This window comes from Bubalus bubalis, chromosome 10, assembly GCF_019923935.1.
Source record: "Bubalus bubalis isolate 160015118507 breed Murrah chromosome 10, NDDB_SH_1, whole genome shotgun sequence".
Lineage (NCBI taxonomy): Eukaryota > Metazoa > Chordata > Mammalia > Artiodactyla > Bovidae > Bubalus > Bubalus bubalis.
The window spans coordinates 18,278,079-18,298,581 of record NC_059166.1 but is presented as its reverse complement, the minus strand read 5'-3'; the positions used below and the strand labels follow the sequence as shown (position 1 = coordinate 18,298,581).

The window sequence follows — 20,503 nt, the reverse complement described above, 5'->3', positions numbered from 1 at the left end:
CCCTGAGTGGATTTTGACGTTGGTATATTGCACAGTGTGTGTAGCGCTTCAGAGTGAAAACCCGGCCATGGAAGGTCAGAACTTTAGTTTCCTATTTGACCTCGACTGGTGTGACCGCTTCCCTGGTGGCTCAGATGGTAAAGCGACTTCCTGTAATGCGGGAGACCTGGGTTCAATCCTTGGGTCAGGAAGATCCCTTGGAGAAGGAAATGGCAACCCACTCCAGTATTCTTGCCCGGAGAATTCCATGGAAGGAGGAGCCTGGTAGGCTACAGTCCATGGGGTCAAAAAGAGTCGGACACGACTGAGCGACTTCACTGGTTGGTTCACTGGTGTGACCACAGAGTGTGTTTGTGTGTGTATGTGTGCTGCCCATGTATGAGTGTGTGTGCACATGCCCAAACAAGTGGAAACACACACGTGCTCTTATGTTTTGGTTTTAGGAAACCACTTATGTCATCTTGAAACACTTTTCTTTTTTTGCTTCTGTGTTTGACATGGGCTTCCCAGGTGGTGCTAGTGGTAAAGAACCCACCTGCCAATGCTGGAGACAAAGGGATGCGGGTTTGACCCCCGGGTCAGTAAGAGCCCCTGCAGAAGAACATGGCAACCCACTCCAGCATTCTTGCCTGGAGAATCCCATGGACAGAGGAGCCTGGCAGGCTCTGGTCTATAGTGTCGCAGAGTCAGACATGACTAAAGCGACTTAGCATGCATGCACATACATGTTAGACATAATAAACATTCAGGGAATTGTTTCCAGAAATTGTCCAATTTGACAAGAAATGGATACGAGGTTCCCCCCCGCCCAGTAATTTTTTTGTCATCTAAATCCTATACTATGGTTTAGTTTCTTTCAGTCAAACTATGAATATAAAATCATCATGGACCTTTATTGTTAAACATAAGCTGCTTGCATAGCTTTATGACATAAGTTATTAAAAATTTTTAAACTTCAAGAAAGTATTTTAAATAGGGCATGGCCTAATTTGAGAAATTGTTTTGGTATTTCTTAAGAAATTTTTAATTGTTGAGATAAAACTAAAGTTATTATCAAATTTAATTTTTTATAATAGTCATTATGCTTAAAAATATAAAAGTATTGTGTGCTTTCACACTTAATACAGAGGCCTTTGCAGGAATAATCATTGGTGTTTACACCAATTCAGAAGCCATTGCAGAAGTAATCAGTCATAGGTGTTTAAGAATCCTTCTAATGAATGCCCTGGCAGTTTAGTGATTAGAATTCCACACTTTGACTACTGAGTCTGTCACTGTTTTCATTTTTCCCCAATCTATTTGCCATGAAGTGATGGGACCAGATGCCATGATCTTCGGTTTTTAAATGTTGAGTTTTAAATCATCTTTTTCACTCTCCTCTCTCACCTTCATCAAGAAGCTCTTTAGTTCCTCTTCTCTTTGTGCCATTAGGGTGGTGTCATTCCCCTCATTCAGTTTAGTTCAGTCGGTCAGTCATATCCGACTCTTTACGACCCCATGGACTGCAGCATGCTGGGCTTCCCTGTTCATCACCATCTCCTGGAGCTTGCTCAAACTCATGTCCATCGAGTCGGCGATGCCATCCAACCATTTCATCCTCTGTCATCCTCTTCTCCTGCCTTCTATCTTTCCCAGCATCAGGGTCTTTTCCAATGAGTCAGTTCTTCACATCAGGTGGCCGAAGTATTGAAGCTTCAGCTTCAGCATCCAATGAATATTCAGGACCGATTTCCTTTAGGACTGACTGGTTTGATCTCCTTGAAGTCCAAGGGGCTCTCAAGAGTCTTCTCCAACACACAGTTCAAAAGCATCAATTCTTCAGCACTCAGCGTTCTTTACGGTCCAAATCTCACATCCATACATGACTGCTGGAAAAACCATAGCTTATTCTCCGCATTACACTGGCTGAATTAGGAGCGGAGAAGGGGGCAGCCTAAACTGGGAACTGGACAGGGAAGGAGGATGTCGAGGAGCCTTTCTCTGCCCATTCTTTTTTTTTTTAATAGTTCTTTTAATTTTTTAAAATTGAAATATAGTTGATTTACAATGTCATGTTAGTTACTGGTATAACACAGAGTGATCCAGCTGTGTGTGTGTGTGTATGTATGCCAAAAAAATATAAATCATTATGGTTTATCACAGGATATTGAATATAGTTCCCTGTGCTGTACAGTAGGATCTTTTTTTATGTATTTTATATATAGTGGTGTGTATCTGTTAATCCCAAGCTCCTAATTTATTCCTCCTTCCCTCCCTTTTACATAACCTTAGATTTGCTTTCTATGAGTCTGTCTCTGTTTTGTAAATAGGTCTGCTTGTATCATTTTTGTAGATTTCACATATAAGTGGTGTGATAAGGTACTTGACTTTCTCTACCTCTGACTTACTTCACTTAGAATGATAATCTCCAGGTCCATCTGTGTTGCTGCACATTCTCTGCCCACCTTGACCTGAATCCATCCTTCTTTATTATGTAAGTGAAGTGAAGTCGCTCAGTCATGTCCGACTCTTTGAGACCCCATGGACTGTAGCCTACCAGGCTCCTCTGTCCATGGGATTTTCCAGGCAATAGTACTGGAGTGGAATGCCATTTCCTTCTCCAGCGGATCTTCCCAACCCAGGGATTGAACCTGGGTCTCCCGCATTGTAGACAGACGCTTTACCATCTGAGCCACCAGGGAAGTTTTGCTATTATGTGAGCAATACCCCTCATTGCTGCATACATGTATACATGTATGTATGCAGACGGCACCAGGGATGGTGCTGTTTCTGCCTGGCTCTTTCACACCTTTTCATTTCACGTTGTGCAGTAGAAGAAATCTATTTCTTCTTTAGTGCTAAACAGAATAAAAAACTGTCCAGTACTTTTTCCCTCAAGTGTGTATGACGCATTTCCAAACTTGTCTCATGCTCTGCACAGAAGGTGTTTTATCCAACTGTACATCAGTACCTGCTAGCTTTAACTCTTTATTGTGATGTTCTGTTTCTTAGGCTTGATGGTGGGTCCACATGGGTTTCATCATATTCACAAGTGCCTGACAGAATGGTAGTCTTTTGCATGCTTGTCATTAATACCATGTGACATCTATCAATATCATAATAGTGGAATTTTGCCAAAGAGCCCAATCTGTTTTCTCACCAAACATCAAACAGGTCCTTAACTTAGTGGGTAATTTTACAAGCTTCTCCTCACTTGTGTAGTGTTTTTACTTTAGGGTACATTTAATCTAAGAAATCCCTCATTATAATGGTGGTTGTCTCTCCTTGAGAGATGAAATTAATAATGTTTGCTCTGAATCACATTGTTTGTGACATACTCTGCGGGTGGAAAAGTACTAGAAACAATCACAGTGCGAGGTCTCCTGTTCAACATATTCTGTTCCTGATAAAACAGATGTTCTGCATGGAAACTAACTGGGTCCATTATTTTAATGGGGTGAACTGTAATGCATTATACATCAAACTTACACCCCCAACCAATTTCCTAAGTAGCTACAGCACAGTCAAATGTCTATTATAAGTGACAAACTAACACGTGAAAATGAATTGTTTTAGAGTATTAGTTCCAGATCATCAAACATTTAATATGATTGTTAACAAGCATCAGCTTTGTATGCAGGAATGGGTATGTTTTGCATAATATACCATAAATATTGTGTTTATTATGTGGAGTAACAAATGATGCACCAATAAATAAAATTTATTAGAAAAGTGCAGATAAAAATGTATAATAAAAGCAGGTAATTTCTTATCATGGTCTGCATTATCTCGTAAGGAGAGACTTGGAGAATAAAGAAAGTTAAGAACAGAGGACAGAAAGAGTTGAATCAGTTACTTTGTGTTGATGGGTATGGAGTTGGGTGAGAGGACAATTTCAGAGGAACTAATAGAGTTGTGTCATAATTCTGACGCTTCCATACCCTCCTGAATGGGAAGACTTAAGATGAAAAAATTGCAAACTCTACCTTTGCTTACTTCCTACAGTTGAAGTTTGTAAATTTCTCTAGGCACTGATCCTAAAAGGTTCGGTATCAGGGCACCAGATTGGTTTCTAAGCACCAAGAACCTCCAAAATACATATCCCTTTTGTTGATTGCACTTGAGTCTGACATCATACCAATCAGACTTGGAATGTAACTCAAACATTTCCATTTATTGTTTTATGACAGAATATATATTTGATCATTATAAACAAAAGTGGTAATACAAACCAGGAGAATGTTAACCAGAGAGAAGTTCAGTGGGACTTCACACCACTCTGATATTTTTTCATAACAAATGAGGTCCTGGAACTGGAGTCGAGTGGGTTGCCAGTCCATTAAAACAGTTTTCTCCTGTGGTCTGCTTATCCACATCACCCCATTCTCAGATGTAACCACTCCAACACTCTCATTTTATCTTCTATATTTGTACCAGATTCCTTTTACCTTGTTTACATTCATACTTTTGTTTGGAGTTGCATTTCATTGCTGCATTTTAAAATATTGGTCTAGATTTATAATTGTGCTAAAGATGAAATAGGCAAGCTAAAAAAAAAGCAATTAGATGCAAGTGAGAATTTGTAATTTGAGATGAACTTTGCCCATTTCCTGAGTGTTAACTGACTAATGTTAACTAAGAAAACAGTCTTCATATAGTACCCATGTAGTCCCAAAGAAGATAGTGATCTCTAAGAACACAATAGGATTATTGGAAAACTTTCACAATTTCATATTTCAAGCTTGTATAATGTTGGTAATATTACTCCTTCCTCTAAAACTGCCCATTTTCCTGCTTATGACTTACTGATCAGCCGGGGACCACCCTGGTCTTGGACCACACTTTGGTGTGAACCTTTGCTTTAGCACCTATTTAAAGTTTTTCTCTAGTTATGAAAAAATACCAGTGTGGTGCTCTGTTTACTTGTATAACTCATTTTTCTATAGTATGCCATGACACTTCTAATAATGTCATTATCCTGTTTATTTCAATATATTTTTTAATCACAGGTAACTGGTTATCTTTTTTTTCTTTCGAAGGGGTACAGTTTTTTAAAACTGTGAAATGAGAGTATTATCCTCTGCTATTTTATCTCTAAAATCCTTGAATCCCCTGCCTCTTCTTCATGACTTCATGACATAAATGGATCGTAGTAAAGTCTGTGTCTTTGTGACAGCCTCGTCTCATCCGGAAAATCATTTTACCATTAACTCTCCATACTCTTCAGTTAGATTGTGCTTTTCTCTTCTGCAATAAAATTGTCACCAGTGTCAAGCGATGTAATTTGGAAAACAGTTCACTTTTAAAAGGCTAGGGCTCTCATTTAAAAAACAGTTTTTTTCAGAAAATCTGTTTATCTCCTCCCACTGTAACCTAGCATTTCCCAACTCTCCCCCATCTCTTCTTACACATTATTTGTCTTTTCTGGTGCGTGCCACGTTTGGAAGTCTCATTAAACCAGCATCTGTTCTGTTTTAGGAGAAACCCGAAGCCAGCCCCACGTCACTTCAGCTGCGGTCCCAGATCGAAGTAAGCACAGTGACTTTAATCATCTATTTTTGCTTCTGTCTTTTTTAAAAAGTGGTATTATGTAAAAATGAGATGAAGCCTGCTGTTCTGCCTGCACTGACCCTATGAATCTTCTCTCCTAGGAGTCGCTTGGCTTCTGTAGCGCCGTATCAACACCAGAAGTGGAAAGAAAGTAAGTTTTCCTCCTTCTGTCCTGGAGCGGAATTTCTAAGGTGTCTTTTAGGTCCTCTCTGACGGAAATGGGATAGGTGATTGTACACATACTGTGTATGTACTGTGGAACTTGAAGTTATTTTCCTGTGTGTGTGTGTGTGTGTGTGTGTACATGTATGTAGGTAGATGAGTGTATTCTGTAATTCAATTGGTGATGCCCAAGGATTCTGCAAAGTGTTATTGATTTCACACTCCTTGTTGTAAGTCAACCTGAAATATCTGAAAGTGAGCGTGGAGAAAAGGAAGAGACAGCTAAGTCAACCAAAATGGTTTTCTTCTTTTACACTGGTTTTTGATACAGGATGGAAGTCATAAAGAAGCAAAGTACAAAAATATAATACATTCCAGAATAAAACAATGATTACAGTACCTCTCTGCACCTTGCTTTGAAGTGTGTGTGTGTGTGTTAGTTGGTCAGTTGTTTCTGACTCTTTGCGACCCCATGGGCTATAGCCTGCCAGGCTCCTCAGTTCATGGAATTCTCCAAGCAAGAATACTGGAGTGGGTGGCCATGCCCTGCTTCAGGGGATCTTCCCAACCCAGGGATCAAACCTGGGTCTCCTGCATTGCAGGCAGATTCTTTACCACTGAACCACCTTAAAACAAGAATAAACACTTGTCACAGAAGATGGTAAATGCTCACTAACCTTTCCCATTAAAGGTAGTACTTTTGGCTTACTTGTCCTAACTTGAACCCTGTAATCTTGACCCTCATGGAAGATAATTCTATCTTATAGTTTATATTTCCAGTATTTCTTTTACATCACTTAAGAAAAAAGCAATTTTTTTTCTTTCCCTTTTCTACTTTATTCCATCATAATTACGCTAAAAGGTTCTATTTATGATCTTCTGAGGTAAAGAAATTTTGAGAAAGTCCCCATCTTTAAACAGACACTTCCTCTGGCACAGAGCCACTTAGACTGTTTGAGGCCAAGGGAGGCATAGAAGTGGTTTAGGCGTCAGAAGTATTTCTGGAATGAAAAGCACACGTTAGGCGAGCGTGTGTGTGCTTTACAGCACAGCTCTGCCTAATCCGTCCACGTGTGTGTGTTGCTGGCACTGACGCGGCTTCCAGGAGCAGAGGCTGCCGTGCCAAAGCTTCAGTCACACTGAGCGGATTCAGTTTCAGGCCTGGGGAATGTTGGGGGTGATGAGCAGAAGAAATCCCAGGCCGTTGCCCCCTCGAGGTTGAAAGATAAATGTGCCATAAGCATGAATTTCCTTTGTCTTAGTTGCATGTATTCTCCTGGGGACTTAGTAGTGTGGAGGCTGAAGTAGCCAAGAGTTTTGAGTTGACCTCAGTTTTGAAATAGGAGGTGTGGTGTTGTTGAACTGAAGGTGAGCAGCAGCTCCGCACGAGAGGCTGTAGGCTCCTCCACCTGGTTTGCTACCTCTGTGGCGTGATTCAGCCTGAGAACTCAGGTGGTCTCTCAGTCTCTGAATCTACCAGGAGACAAGTCACTTTCCTCCTCAGAGGAAGTGACTCACCAAAGTTATACGCGTCTTAGTTAGGCTGGTGTTTCTCCTTCCCCTCAATTGTGGGTAGTCATTCTTTCCGTGTTTATGTGCTCCACTTGGTAAAATGTGGCATGAGTCTTGTGGTCCAGAGATAGACTAACAGCCTCCTGAGATTACCAAATTTCTCTCTCTCTCTCTCTCTCTCACTCACACACACACACAGAGCTGTTGACAACCCCCAGCCTCCCCATCTGTCATACGTGCATTTTGCTTCTGTTCTAGTAAATTATTGTTGTTGTTGTTTAGTTGCTCAGTCATGTCCAACTCTTTTGCAACCCCATGGACTGTAGCCCTCCAGGCTCCTCTGTCCATGGGATTTCCCAGGCAAGAATACTGGAGTGGGTTACCATTTCCTCCTCCAGAGGATCTTCCTGACCCAGGGATTGGACCTGCGTCTCCTGCGTTGGCAGGCAGGTTCTTTACCACTGAACCACCTGGGAAACCCATGTTCTAGTAAATGGTTTCCTTAAATTTAGTTGTTTCTAAATAATTTGAAAGTTTCCGTACATCTTTTCCTCCATTTCCCTTTTAATGGTTTTTGAAAACTATAATACTTCTTAAATTAAAAAAAAAAAAAACTTTTGAAAAGAATTTTAATTTACAGAAAAGTTTCAAGAATTTTGTGATGAGCTCCCATGTGAGCTCTACTTCGACTCACCAATTTGTATGCTTTGGCTCTCTCTTCTATACACTCCTGTCTGCTTGCAAATACTCTGCAATGCAAAATCCTGCTATTCTGCAAATGAAGATGCTTGCTGGTAACTTTGCAGGCCCTGGAGGATGGCCTGGCAAACCAGTTGGTTGTGTCTGGTTAGGAAGTACAGAGTATCTGCCAACCATAATACCCTTCTGAGTCAGCAGTGCCGTTTAATTGGCAGAAGGTTTCTTCTACATTTTTATTCAAAAGGCAAGAGAACTCAGTAAATACAAGTGGACAGATCAACAGCAGCACAACCTTAGGAGCAGAGGCATAGATGACAGCAGGAAATGCGGGAGCTGAGATGTGGGCCCTGCGGGGCGCCTGCCTTCCAGAGCCACTGTCTCCTCCCCACACAGTTGTCTCAGGAGCCTCAGCACCCCTGCCCTTCCTTCTCCCCCAGTGAAAACTTGTTTTAAGCAAGGTATCAGGCGTTACTTATAATGCAGATCATCACCTCTCTCAGTGGTATTTTGCATTCAACCGCATTTAAAGTCTTCAAGTTACAGTACTATAGCTTTGGCCAGAAAAGACCCAGGAGGTGGGTTATTGGGCAGACCAGCAGTGAGAATTCTGATATACCTGGCAGGACAGAACCTGAGCACCCTGACAAGTCAGGTTCCTTGGACTCTGGTCTTTAGATATGTAGTGTTAGTCCCTCAGTCCTGTCCGATCCCGTGGACTGTAGCCCCCCAGGATCCTCTGTCCATGGAATTCTCCAGGCAAGAATACTGGAATGGGTAGCCATTCTTTTCTCCAGGGTATCTTCCCGACCCAGGGACTGAACCTGGGTCTCCTGCATTGCAGGCAGATTCTTTACCATCTGAGATATGCAGGACCTGCCTGGTGAAAGGGTGGATGGATGCATGGATGGAGAGAGAGAGGTGGGGGTATGGAATATGGACCTGCCAGCTGCCACCCACCCTCCCTCACGCCCCAGTCTGTAGGCCCTCCATATGCTTTCACTGAAAGTATACTAAAAAAGGCCGACAGAGCTCTTCTGTTTATATCTATTTACATGGCCTATTGATGAGACTATCCACTTTATTACACCAATCTCAGCTTTGTGTTGACTGGTTGAAAAGGTGAATGCTTATTAAAGTTTCTTGTTACTCACCAGTTATTCTCAAGAATAACTGAGACAAAGAATTTTTGTTGGAAAATATCTTTTATAACTATATCTATATGGAATGGGTGCAGGCAAGGAATGTTTCCCTCCACAACAGTTCTGTAAAGGTGGAGTCATCAGCCACTGCAGAGCCCCCAGCCCCAACCCCAGGGACTTCTGTATGGATAAAAAAAGGAGGCATTCTGTGCTTTGGATCCTGGCCCTGTTAAGATGCATACCTAAGGAATAATTTCAAACAGCACAGATTCCTGTATCTTCCCATACATCAGTTCATTTAGTTCAGTCGCTCAGTCATGTCCAACTCTGCAACCCCAGGGACTGCAGCATCCCAGGCCTCCCTGTACATCACCAACTTTTGGAGCTTGCTCAGACTCGTCCATCGTCTTGGTGATGCCATCCAACTATCTCATCCTCTGTCGTCCCCTTCTCCTCCTGCCTTCAATCTTTCCCAGCCTCAGGTCTTTGAGTCATATCTTCGCATCAGGTGGCCAAAGTGTTGGAGTTTCAGCCTTAGCATCAGTCCTTCCAATGAATATTCAGGACTGATTTCATTTAGGATGGACTGGTTTGATCTCCTTGCAGTCCAAGGAACTCGCAAGAGTCTTCTCCAACACCATACTTCAAAAGCATCAATTCTTCGGCGCTCGGCTTTCTTTATAGTCCAATTCTCACATCCATACATGACTACTGGAAAAACCATAGCTTTGACTAGATGGACCTTTGTCAGCAAAGTAATGTCTCTGCTTTTTAATATGCTGTTTAGATTGGTCATAACTTTTCTTCCAAGGAGCAAATGTTTTTTAATTTCATGGCTGCAGTCACCATCTGCAGTGATTTTGGAGCCCCCCAAAATAAAGTCTCTCATTGTTTCCATTGTTTCCCCATCTATTTTTCATGAAGTGATGGGACCAGATGCCATGATCTTTGTTTTCTGAATGTTAGGTTTTAAGCCAACTTTTTCACTCTCCTCTTTCACTTTCATCAAGAAGTTCTTTAGTTCTTCTTCACTTTCTGCCATAAGGGTGGTGTCATCTGCATATCTGAAGTGATTGATATTTCTCCTGGCAATCTTGATTCCAGCTTATGCTTCATCCAGCCCAGCATTTCTCACGATGTACTCTGCATATAAATTAAATAAGCAGCGTAACAATATACAGCCTTGACATACTCCTTTCCCAATTTGGAACCAGTCTGTTGTTCCATGTCCAGTTCTAATTGTTGCTTCTTGACCTGCATACAGATTTCTCAGGAGGCAGGTCAGGTGGTCTGGTATTCCTATCTCTTTAAGAATTTTCCACAATTTGTTGAAAGTCACTAGAACAATTAACTTAAAATATATGGATTTGTGTGTGTGTGTGTGATTAATAGTAATCTTTTGATGTTCAAGTCTTTTGATGTTTTCCCCCTCTGCAGGGAAAGAAAAATCCCTGTTTATCCTGGCTCCTCCCTGGTCTCCTAGGATCAGTCCTCTCAGAGCTCTCTGAGCAGCTGTCCCCTGAGCTATAGTCTTCAGTAAGATCTTCAAATTGAACTTAACTTGCAACTTTTAGGTTGTGCCAACAGAGTTTAGTTGGAAATAACAGAAAACCTGACAAGTAGTATTGTTAACTAAGGGAAGTTTCACTAGATACATTCATGCTCATGGGCAGGTCCAAGACTGGCACTGCAGCTCAAGCAAGCCTTCAGGAACTCAGACTGTCCTTCCCTCCACCTCCTTGCCTTTTCCCTCCCTCTCTCCCACCCTCTCTCGTCCCTTCCTCCTTGCTCCTTTCCTTCCTTCCTCCAGTTTTAAAGTGCTGCTGCATCTTCCAGGAGGGAAGGAGAAGCAAGGTAAAGGGAAGAAGGTAAAAGGTGTTAGGTGCTTAGAATAGGAAAACGGAGTCCAAAATAGCGGTGGCTAAAAGACAAAGAAAGGAAAAAGCCTCCAAAAATAGAACAAAGGAAGGTCTAAGGACCGGAATGAGAACCTCAGGTGAAGCAAGCAGCCCTCCTGACTAACCCAATTTACATAGGACAGGCTCAAGGGGAGAAGAAAAAACATATAAGAAGAGGAGCCAAAATTGAGCCACGGGCTCATGTTGGTGTCTTTTGGGTCAGCCCGCCTTCACGCCTCGAGGTTGTATTTTCCTTTGCTTGCCAAATTAAACTGAGCTGTAACACCAAGCTGTAACACCAGTCTGTCCGTCGCTTCAAATTTTTGCTGTGGCAGGACAGGACCGAGGAAATTACAAACTCCCCTGACATCTCACAAAGGTAAAAAAGCGAAAGGCACATCATTTACAAAGCTTTTCTAGAAACCCGGTCCAACACCCTCCACTTTACCCTGCTCATTTCTTCCCACAGCAGCTGTTCTCTGAACATCAGCTGTGAGCACAGTCCACTGTTCTTGGTGTTGTTTTTCCCATTGACAAATGCAGAAACTGAGGCACAGAGGGGTTGAGAAGTTGCCTTTGTTTACACAACTAACAGGTGGCAGAGCCCAGACTGAATCCCACTTAAAAATTCATGCTGCTAACCTTGAAGATCTAATTCTAAAGTACTTGTTGTTGTATTGCTTATGCAAATGGAGAGGTGAGAAGTAAATGAGTTCATTAGCATTCTGTAAATAACAGCAGTTAAAACTTCCACTTCAGATGTTCCCTCGGAAGTAGGAGCAAATTTTATTTTTATATATACTGGGTCCCTTAAATTTATCTATAGAGACAGCAAGGGCCAAAATAAATCTCAACACTTCACCTTCGCCAATATTTATAAGTTCTTTTCTCCTAAGTCTTTCACTAGAGTTGAAAATTCGCTGATTTAGTTTCCCTTTCTTTCATTACCTGTGACTACACTTCAACTATTTTATGGTGAAAAAGTCTAAAAATATATAGCAGTGTGATGGAAGCGGAAGATAAATACAGTGGGAGCAGTGTTTTGTGGTCAGATGAAATGCATAGAATTGAGTTTATCAATGTTCTATGTAACCATTTGTTCCATTTGAACTTTGCGTCACTCTCCAAATTATTTCATCTGTTTCATCTGGCAAGCTGGTAACTCTTGTAGGTGTCAGCTTTCTTTCCAGCAGCCCCCACCCGCTCAAAAATCTCTGTCTTTCCCTCCTTTTGCCTCTTGACTCCAGGGAAGACACCCTTGGTCTCCCTTGTTCTGTCTCGCATCCTGCCTATTCACCTGATTGCCTGCTTTCCTGGTCTTGCCGCCTCTCCCTCTGCACCCCTCCTAACCCGCCCTCTGCCTGCCTGGCCATCTCTTCCCTTGATCTGCTCTTCAGGCTGGTTAAGTTCCTACAGTCTCCCAGATGGGCCACATTCTCCCATGGACGCTGAGCCTCATCCTGCTCCTCCTGATGGTGTGTCCTGTCTGTCACCCTCACCATCCTCCCCAGCCCCACTTACGTATGCAAGCTTCATTCAGCCTTAACGACTCAGTTCTGGTCCTGCCTCTTCTGGAGGTCCTCCCTAATCTGCAGAGTGGAGATAGAGCATCCTGCTGCTGGGCTCCATCACCCCTGAGCACTTCTGCTGTGGGAGCAGTGGACAGCAGTTATGGGCTCGCCTCTGTGTGTGTGTGTGTGTGTGTGTGTGTGTGTGTGTTTGTGTGTATGTGTGTGTGTAGTCACCTCCCGTGTGTGTGTGTGTGTGTAGTCACCTCCCACACCAAGCCCAGGATCTTTTACATAAAAGACTTTGGATAAATGAGTGAGTGGGAGAGTGAGCACACACTCGTAAAAATGCTTACTTCCTTTCCACCCTGTGAGAATCTCGCCATCCTCACATAATTCCATTTCTCTCCCCCACTTAGTGCTGAATTTTTCCCCCAAAGCTGAATTCCTCTCTTCTTTCCCTGCTGAGATGCTCTTCCCAAGGTCCAATGCCCCCACCCCGCCCTTAGATGCTTGTTGCATTTGGCTCACATTTTCTCTTGGTCACATTGCCCTCTTCAGCCTTAGTGTGTGTGTGTCTGTGACATTGTGGTTTCCAGTTTCTCCTCCTCACTTTATGCCCACTCTTTGGCACCCTGTGTTCCTCCCACCTCTTACTCTGGCTATCCTGCTGGAGCTTTTATCCAGCCTGCAAGCTCTCCCAAGATACTTATACCCACCCGTGGCTTTGAACTATCTCTGGGCACCCGTGTGGGATCTGTACCACGCCCTCTGACCCTTCCCCCAAGCTGGTGACGTGCCTGTTTCAGCCTCTTGCCGGTTGTCTGCTCATTGCCGTTCCAGTCACCCCAAGCTGCATATTCTTATGGTAGAACCGCTCCTCCTTTATCCTTCTTCCTTCTCTGTGAGTACTTGTTCTCTGACTGTATGGTCCCCCTTTTTCCCAGGGACTACTTTCTGGACTTTACAGAGCTTTACATTATTATTTCTGCATTTCATTCATGATTCTAAGACCTCTGCCAGATCTTGTTGCTTGCTACTTCTGTATCTTGACCCATCTCCCTCTTTTTCATCTTCACTACTCCAAGGGGGACCTTAACACTCTTCTGGTGAACTGGAAAAGAGTAATTTAGGAAATTACTCCCTGAAATATGATTAGGTCCCAGCACACCGAGAGGACGCTGAGATCCCGCAGGGACACTTATAAATTAGGATCTCTTCAGGTTTTCACCTTGGTGATCAACACCCCCTAATAGAGACCCAGCCCATCTTTATTGCTTCATCTTCCCGTCTCCCAGCCACACGGCCCAGCTCCAGGCCTTGGAGCTTGTTTCCAATACCTCCTGAGTTGTCTGGTGTTCCAGACTGGAAAGCATTTCCTTCTTTTAAGTCCTGTTTTAAGGATCGCTTCTCCCTGAATGCTTTCTCAGTCCCCTTGCTGGCTGTATTCGTTCTACCGCTTGGAATCCAGGAACATTTGCTGTCTCTTCATATACTGTCACATGCAGCAGCATCATCATTGTTGTTAACACTATAGCACTGTAATAACCTTCGGTTATTTCTGCGTATTGGACACTGGTGCTAGTCACTTTTATTGTACTTTGATCATTTAATTTTTCATGAATCTTTCACTGAGGTATGTGCTACTTTTGAGCGGAATTACTTTGTCCAAGGTCCCAGAGCAAGAAACAAAAATCCCAATCCAGTTGAAGTACCATTATAGCCTTGTGGTTACCAATTCTCTGGGTTGAAATCCAGGCTCTTTCTTCTAGCTCTGCAACTCTTAGCTAGTTAATTAATCTTTTTATCTACAGATTTCATGACTATAAAGTGAGGATAATCAGTAAAGTACTTCCTTCAGTATGCTATAGAAAGTGAAAGTCACTCATTCGTGTCTGACTATTTGCAACCCCATGGACTGTACAGTCCCTGGACTTCTCCAGGCCAGAATACTGGAGTGGATAGCCTTTCCCTTCTCCAGGGGATCTTCCCAACCTAGGGATCAAACCCAAGTCTCCCGCATTGCAGGCAGATTCTTTGCCCAAGAATACTGGGGTGGGTAGCCTATCTCTTCTCCAGCAGATCTTCCCAACCCAGGAATCGAACTGTGGTCTCCTGCATCGCAGGCAGATTCTTTACTAGCTGAGCTACCAGGGAAGCTTTAGTAAGCTCTTAAGAATCTAATAAGTGCCCAACAGTCTTGTCTGTTATCAATGTCTGTTCTGTCTGACCCAAGTTCATGCCCTCACCACTGGCTCCAGCCCCTTGTTCATGCTCAGTCACTCAGTCATGGCCAATTCTTTGGAACCCTATGAACTGTAGCCCACCAGGCTCCTCTGTCCTTGGGATTTCCCAGGCAAGAATACTGGAGTGGGTTGCCATGTCCTCCTCCAGGGGATCTTCCCAACCCAGGGACTGAACCTGCTTCTCTTGCCTCTCTTGCATTGCAGACCGATTCTTTACCGCTGAGCCATCAGGAAAACCCCTAACCACTTGTGGACTTTTCTGCTCCTACCCAGCCTAGCATGATCATGGACTCCTTGAGGCCATGAGCTCACTCTCTTCCTCTCTTTGGAGTTTCTGTAACATCCAGAACAGTGCTTTACATAGAGCAGGCGCTCATTAAATAAGTGCATCAAGTCATTCACCCCCGGTACTTTGAAATAAACCTAAAAGTGGATTATTTCCAGGACTTTGATTACAGAAGACCAACTTTAGTCTCATCTGTTAGCTAGCGTATTCCAGCATCTCCCTAAAATGGTAGCAGTGTAATATGATGTCAGTGCTTTTTGTTTGTGAATATTAGCCATAAGAAGACACCTGTTAAAAGCATTTTAAAAAACATGTGGCAGAGAGAACAGTAGTTTCCACAAGTCCCCAGATCTCTTTGTAAAAGCTGCCCCTTCCCATTCCATTCCATTCTGCAGTCTTGTTCAAGTCATCTCAGATTTTCCCTCCTCTGTTAAATAGAAATAACAGATCACATACCATCTCCAATAAAGGCATGATACGGAGAAACAAACAAAATATTATAGTAATTTTAAAAATCCTTAAAACTTTTTAAACCTGCAATTTTGTTGGGAAAGTGTGTTTATTTTATTCTTAGTAACAGCTTTGAGATATAGTTCACATACCACACCACTCACCTGTTGAAAAGTATAAAGTTCAGTGGGTTTTAGGGTGTGTCGAGTTTTGCGGCCATCACTGCAATCAATTTTGGAGTATTTTTGTCAATTCAAAAAGAAATCCTGTGTCTCTCAGCTGTCTCCACTGAATTCTCCCATCTTCCTCTCCCCTGAACAGCCACAAATCAGCTTTCTGTCTCTATAGATTTGCCTGTTACTGACATTTCATGGAAACAGGGTCATACACGGTTTAAGTGACTGGCTTATTTCACTGAGCATAATGTTTTCAAAGCTTTCCTACATTCATTCCTTTTTGTTGTCTGTATGTGCACATTCTGCTTATCCATTCAGCAACTGATGGACATTTAGGGTTGTTTTGACTTTTCAGTTATCTATGCATGATGCCGCTTTGAACATTTGTATGACAGGTTTTTGTGGGGTCATCAGTTTTCTTTTTTTAATCAGCTTAGTTGAAATGCCGTGCACAGACCATACTGGTCACCTTTTTAAAGTTTACAGGCCACAGGTGTTCACTATATCCACAGGTATGTGTCACCATCACCTTGTCAATGTAGAACATTTCATTTTCTCAGAAAGAAACCCCGTGTCCTTCAGCAGTCACTGCTCTGTCTTCTGATGACCCCCAGTCCTCTAATCTACTTTACGTCTGTTTAGAATTGCCTATTTGGGATATTTCGTATAAACAGAAGGAAAGCAGACATTGGAAAGAAAATGTGTTTGCTACGCTTATAGGCAAAATACCGTGAATCCAGTTCTCAACAACTTTGTGTCCAGCCTCCTTGAAATGTGTAAGAAATGTCAGAAAGTTTCTTTTCTCAGTGGAACCTCCTCCCTCTTGCTCAATTAGCTGGTTTCCAGGGACTGGGCTTGAGGAGGGGGCTCACGCATCATCTGTCTGTGGAATTCCCCTGAGGACAGGGACTGTGGGCCCTTGTGTGGTGAGCCAGGGCTCTGTTTTTCCCTGGTAAATGGGAGCGCTAGAAACCCGCCTGCAGGGTGATTGTTAAATCCTCCTTCAGACGGAACACAGGCTGTGAGAATTGCTGATGAGTTTGTTAAGAAATCCAGGTCAAGCGGTGATCCCTGGAGCTGAGACTAATGCATCCTGTTTCCACATCCTGTTTGTGGCAAGGCTGTGGGGTGGGGAGGGGAATACCAGTTTTTTCCCGTGGGGAATGTGCATGTGTGAGGAGTGAGAAAACCTGTGGAGGCCCATCCTTCAGGATAGCTCACCAGTCGGTTCTGCCCAGTTCAGGGGGGTGCGTCTCACCATGTTCCCACTGTCCCCCCAGGAAAGGGCGGCAGGCACTTGTGGCCTGTGAGAACAGCACCCGGGGTGACTCGGGCTCCTAGTGTCTGGTCCTTGGAGCTCACCAGACAGGGAAGATAGGCAGACGACAAGCTTAGGGTTCAGAAAATACTGGGTTGGCCAAAAAGTTCCTTCTGGTTTTCCATGAGATAAAGTGGAAAAACCCGAACAAACTTTTTGGTCAACCCAATAAATAGGCTGCACCAGGAGCCAGGCATAGGCATATGTAGTCCATATTCTTTTGCTTTAATTAGTTGACTAGTAGCCAGCTGCCAGGCTTCCTTGGTCGCTCAGGGGTAAAGAATCCACCTGCAATGCAGGAGCCATGGGACATTGGTTCGATCCCTGGGTTGGGAAGATCCCCTGGGAGAGGGCATGGCAACCCACTCCAGTATTCTTGCCTGGAGAATCCCATGGACAGAGGAGCCTGGCAGGCTACAGTCCATGGAGTTGCAGAGTCGGACATGACTGAAGCAGCTTAGCTCGCAAGCATGCAGCTATCTGCCAAGGCTGTGGGCCTAAGAGCAAGGGCACTGTCCAGGGCCTGGGCCCCCAGTCTGTCTGTGACGGTCAGCCCTCCAGCTTCAGCTCCCAGGGACATGGTAGTGAGTTTGAGTCAGGGTCTCCGGGTTCCTTCTAGCCTGGGCCATTTCTCCCTTTCTGACCAAATGCAAAGCCTGCTCTGTACCCACCAACGTTGCGTGGACTCTCTTTGCTGTTGCTAATGTCAGCTTTGGTATTGGACAGGGTATGAATTTAAGCTCTGCTAGTTCTGGGAGTTAAATTCCCCAAGCCTCAAGTTCCAAATTGATAAAATGTGCAGGATAAAAGCTCTTTCTGAGAGCGGTTGTGCGAAATAACCCAGTGCCATGCCCGCCCCGGGTACATGCTGTGTCTCCCCCCGCCCCCACCGCCAGCCACACACACCCCCCTCTGCGTTAGGGCGGCGCTCTGCACACTGTGCCTGTGGTCCCCACCGTCCATCTCATTACCCGGTGTCGGACACGCAGCTCGGTGGCCACAGCCACCTACGCTGTACCCCTCCTGCCTGAGCTCTCCTGTCCTTTCAGCGCCCCAGAGATGGGAGGGCAGGGGAAAAGGCTGGGAGACAGCCACCGCCTTCATAGAGCCTGTGTGCTCGCAACGTGCTGAAATATGTGTTTGTGCGGGTGGGTCTGTGCCGCACACGTGTGTGCTCCATCGCGCAGCATATTTGAGGGGCTCAGCATTCCAGAACACAGGAGCTCAGAGCAAAAGCAGCTGTGTCAGAATTCTCCTCCTCAGCTGTTCCGCTCCGAAAACTCTGTGGCCCTGAACTCCGTCTGGTGAGCGACCCTCCGGCTGACCATGCCCAGCTTCAGGCCACTTGCCTGGGCTGCATCCAGCGACTGCCAGGAAGTATTTACTGTGTGGAGGTGGACGCTGGTTATTGTCTGTCCTGAAGGACAGGTGACCAGGACAGGGAGGAGGGTGGGGGAGGAGGGGGCTACCAGTAAATAAATAGCATTCCTATCCTGACAGGTGACTAAAGAACCCACCTGCCAATGCAAGAGCATAAGAGACGTGGATACGATCCCTGGGTTGGGAAGATCCCCTGGAGGAGGGCATGGCAACCCACTCCAGTATTCTTGCCTGGAAAATCCCCATGGGCAGAGGAGCCTGGAAGGCCACAGTCTATAGGGTGGCAAAGAGTTGGACACAACTGAAGTGACTAAGCCCGCATCCTGGCAGGAGAAGGGGAGGAAGCAAGCCTGTGACTTGTGTGTAAATCCTCTTAACAGAACTGTAATGTAACTGGTAGCTGGCAGTTAAGGAAACCAAGAAAGACTAGATGACATGGCATGGTCATGATGATGAACTTTGAGTGAAGCAGAGGTGGAATTCCAGCGTCAGGCCTTTTATCATAGACTCCACCACGGGGACCTCGTAACGGCGGACGCATGTGGAGAGAGCCAGCAATGGGCTAGGCGGCAAATGACCTTTAATTGAATAAACACTTTTTACGTTTCTGCTGTCTGGACACATACGCTTGGCCCTGGGAAGATGAACAGGCTAGGGAAGGTCACTGTCCTCTGACAACCCGAAGGAGACACGACGCAGTGAGGTGATACCCTGTGGGTACAGTGCATAGGGCCTGGAGGAGGGACGGGCCGTCCCTGCAGGGCTGGGTGCGGCTGAGAGCCTCATAAATTCCGCCGTCAGTCGGGGAGAGAAGCAGACATTGTGATCACGTTGTTCTAGCATTTTGGACTTACTGTGTCTGCGGGGGCTGGTTCCACAGCCCGGTGAGACTGTCCCTCTGTGTCCAGTGATGTAGCCTGAAGTCAGCATGACTGGAGACAGAGGACAGATGGCCACCTCCAAGGATGGGCTGAAACCCAGTCATCCTCACCACCGCCCAGCCATCCTCCAGAGTCAGGAACCTGCAGGAGGAGCTGCTGGCATCCTTCCTTGGAAGGGAGACAAGCCACAGCCCAGGACCAGAGACCCTGGGCAGGAAAGCGAGCCCCGCGGCCCATCTGCTACCCAGTGACCCAGGGGACACTCTGCCACGTGCATCAGCCCCAGCTCAGGGCCTCCTGCCCTGCACTGACCCTGCGGCCCAAAGAGAAGACCACCTCTGCTTCTGCTTCTGCTTTCTGCATCTCATGTGAAGCATCGCACTGACCCAGAACCGTGCGGTGAAGGGATTTTGAGGAAATGTGATCCAGCTGAGCTCAGCTGACAGACTACAAGTTCACCGCAGCTCCCCGAGTCCGGCTGGACCCTGCCCTCAACCTTGTCTAAAAGCTTTCTCCAAACAAAACCTCGCAGAAGGGTAACCCTTGAAGCCTACTGGCCACTTGTTTTATCTTAGTGTATTCCGTATTCTTTTCTGAAAATCTCACTGGGATTATGGCTTTCTGCATTTTGGAGGATGGAAGGAGGAGATTCCATTCTCTCCTGGGTTAGCCTGGGGGAATCCAAGCACATCCCCACGTTAGAGCTAGCTGGGGAGTTTGCTGAAGACAGACCCTCAGGCCTTGCCCAGCTCCCGTGAATTGGATTCCCCAAAAGTGGAACTGTGGAGCCTGTCACAAGTTCCCCAGGGGTTCTCAGGCAGCCAGCTTGGGTTTATGAATCTCTGTCCAAACCAGCTTCTTTGTCAGTCCAGTGGAAGCTCCGTGCCTCTGCTCCACGTCTCGGTTACCAGAGGATTCCGGGTCTGCTCAGAGGGTGCTGGTGGGGGTCGGCTGTGGTCTTGGGGTCTCTGGCGGCGCTGCCTGGAGCTTGTGCATCACTGGCAGGTGCTTGTGTGTCACTTCAGATAAAGCTGTGAATCAAAAGGAGGAAGGATGTGAAGCAATCCGAGGGCAGAGTCAGACCAGCCAGCGGAATGACAAAGTACGGGGGAAACGTCAGCAGCTGCCTAGTGGCTGCGCATGTGGAAGGTACAAGGATGTGACCAAGAGATGAGATTCAAACATGAGATCTGAATGGTGACAAATGTTAACTAGACTTATTGTGGTGATGACTTCACAGTGTGTACCGACCCTTTGTGACCCCATGGACTGTATGTAGCCCGCCAGGCTCCTCTGTCCATGGAATTCTCCAGGCAAGA

At 45.1% G+C, this 20,503-nt stretch overlaps 1 protein-coding gene across 2 annotated transcripts in view; it reads left to right on the top strand.

The window, feature by feature from the left end:
- Window positions 1-20,503, top strand: part of SASH1 (SAM and SH3 domain containing 1) — a 259,869-nt gene that overhangs the window by 152,753 nt on the left and 86,613 nt on the right. For both annotated transcript variants that reach the window (XM_044924121.2, XM_006080289.4), the window contains exons 3-4: window positions 5,458-5,508; window positions 5,631-5,680. In XM_044924121.2, the coding sequence (XP_044780056.2) occupies window positions 5,458-5,508; window positions 5,631-5,680 (101 nt within the window). The remainder of the gene's footprint in view (window positions 1-5,457; window positions 5,509-5,630; window positions 5,681-20,503) is intronic.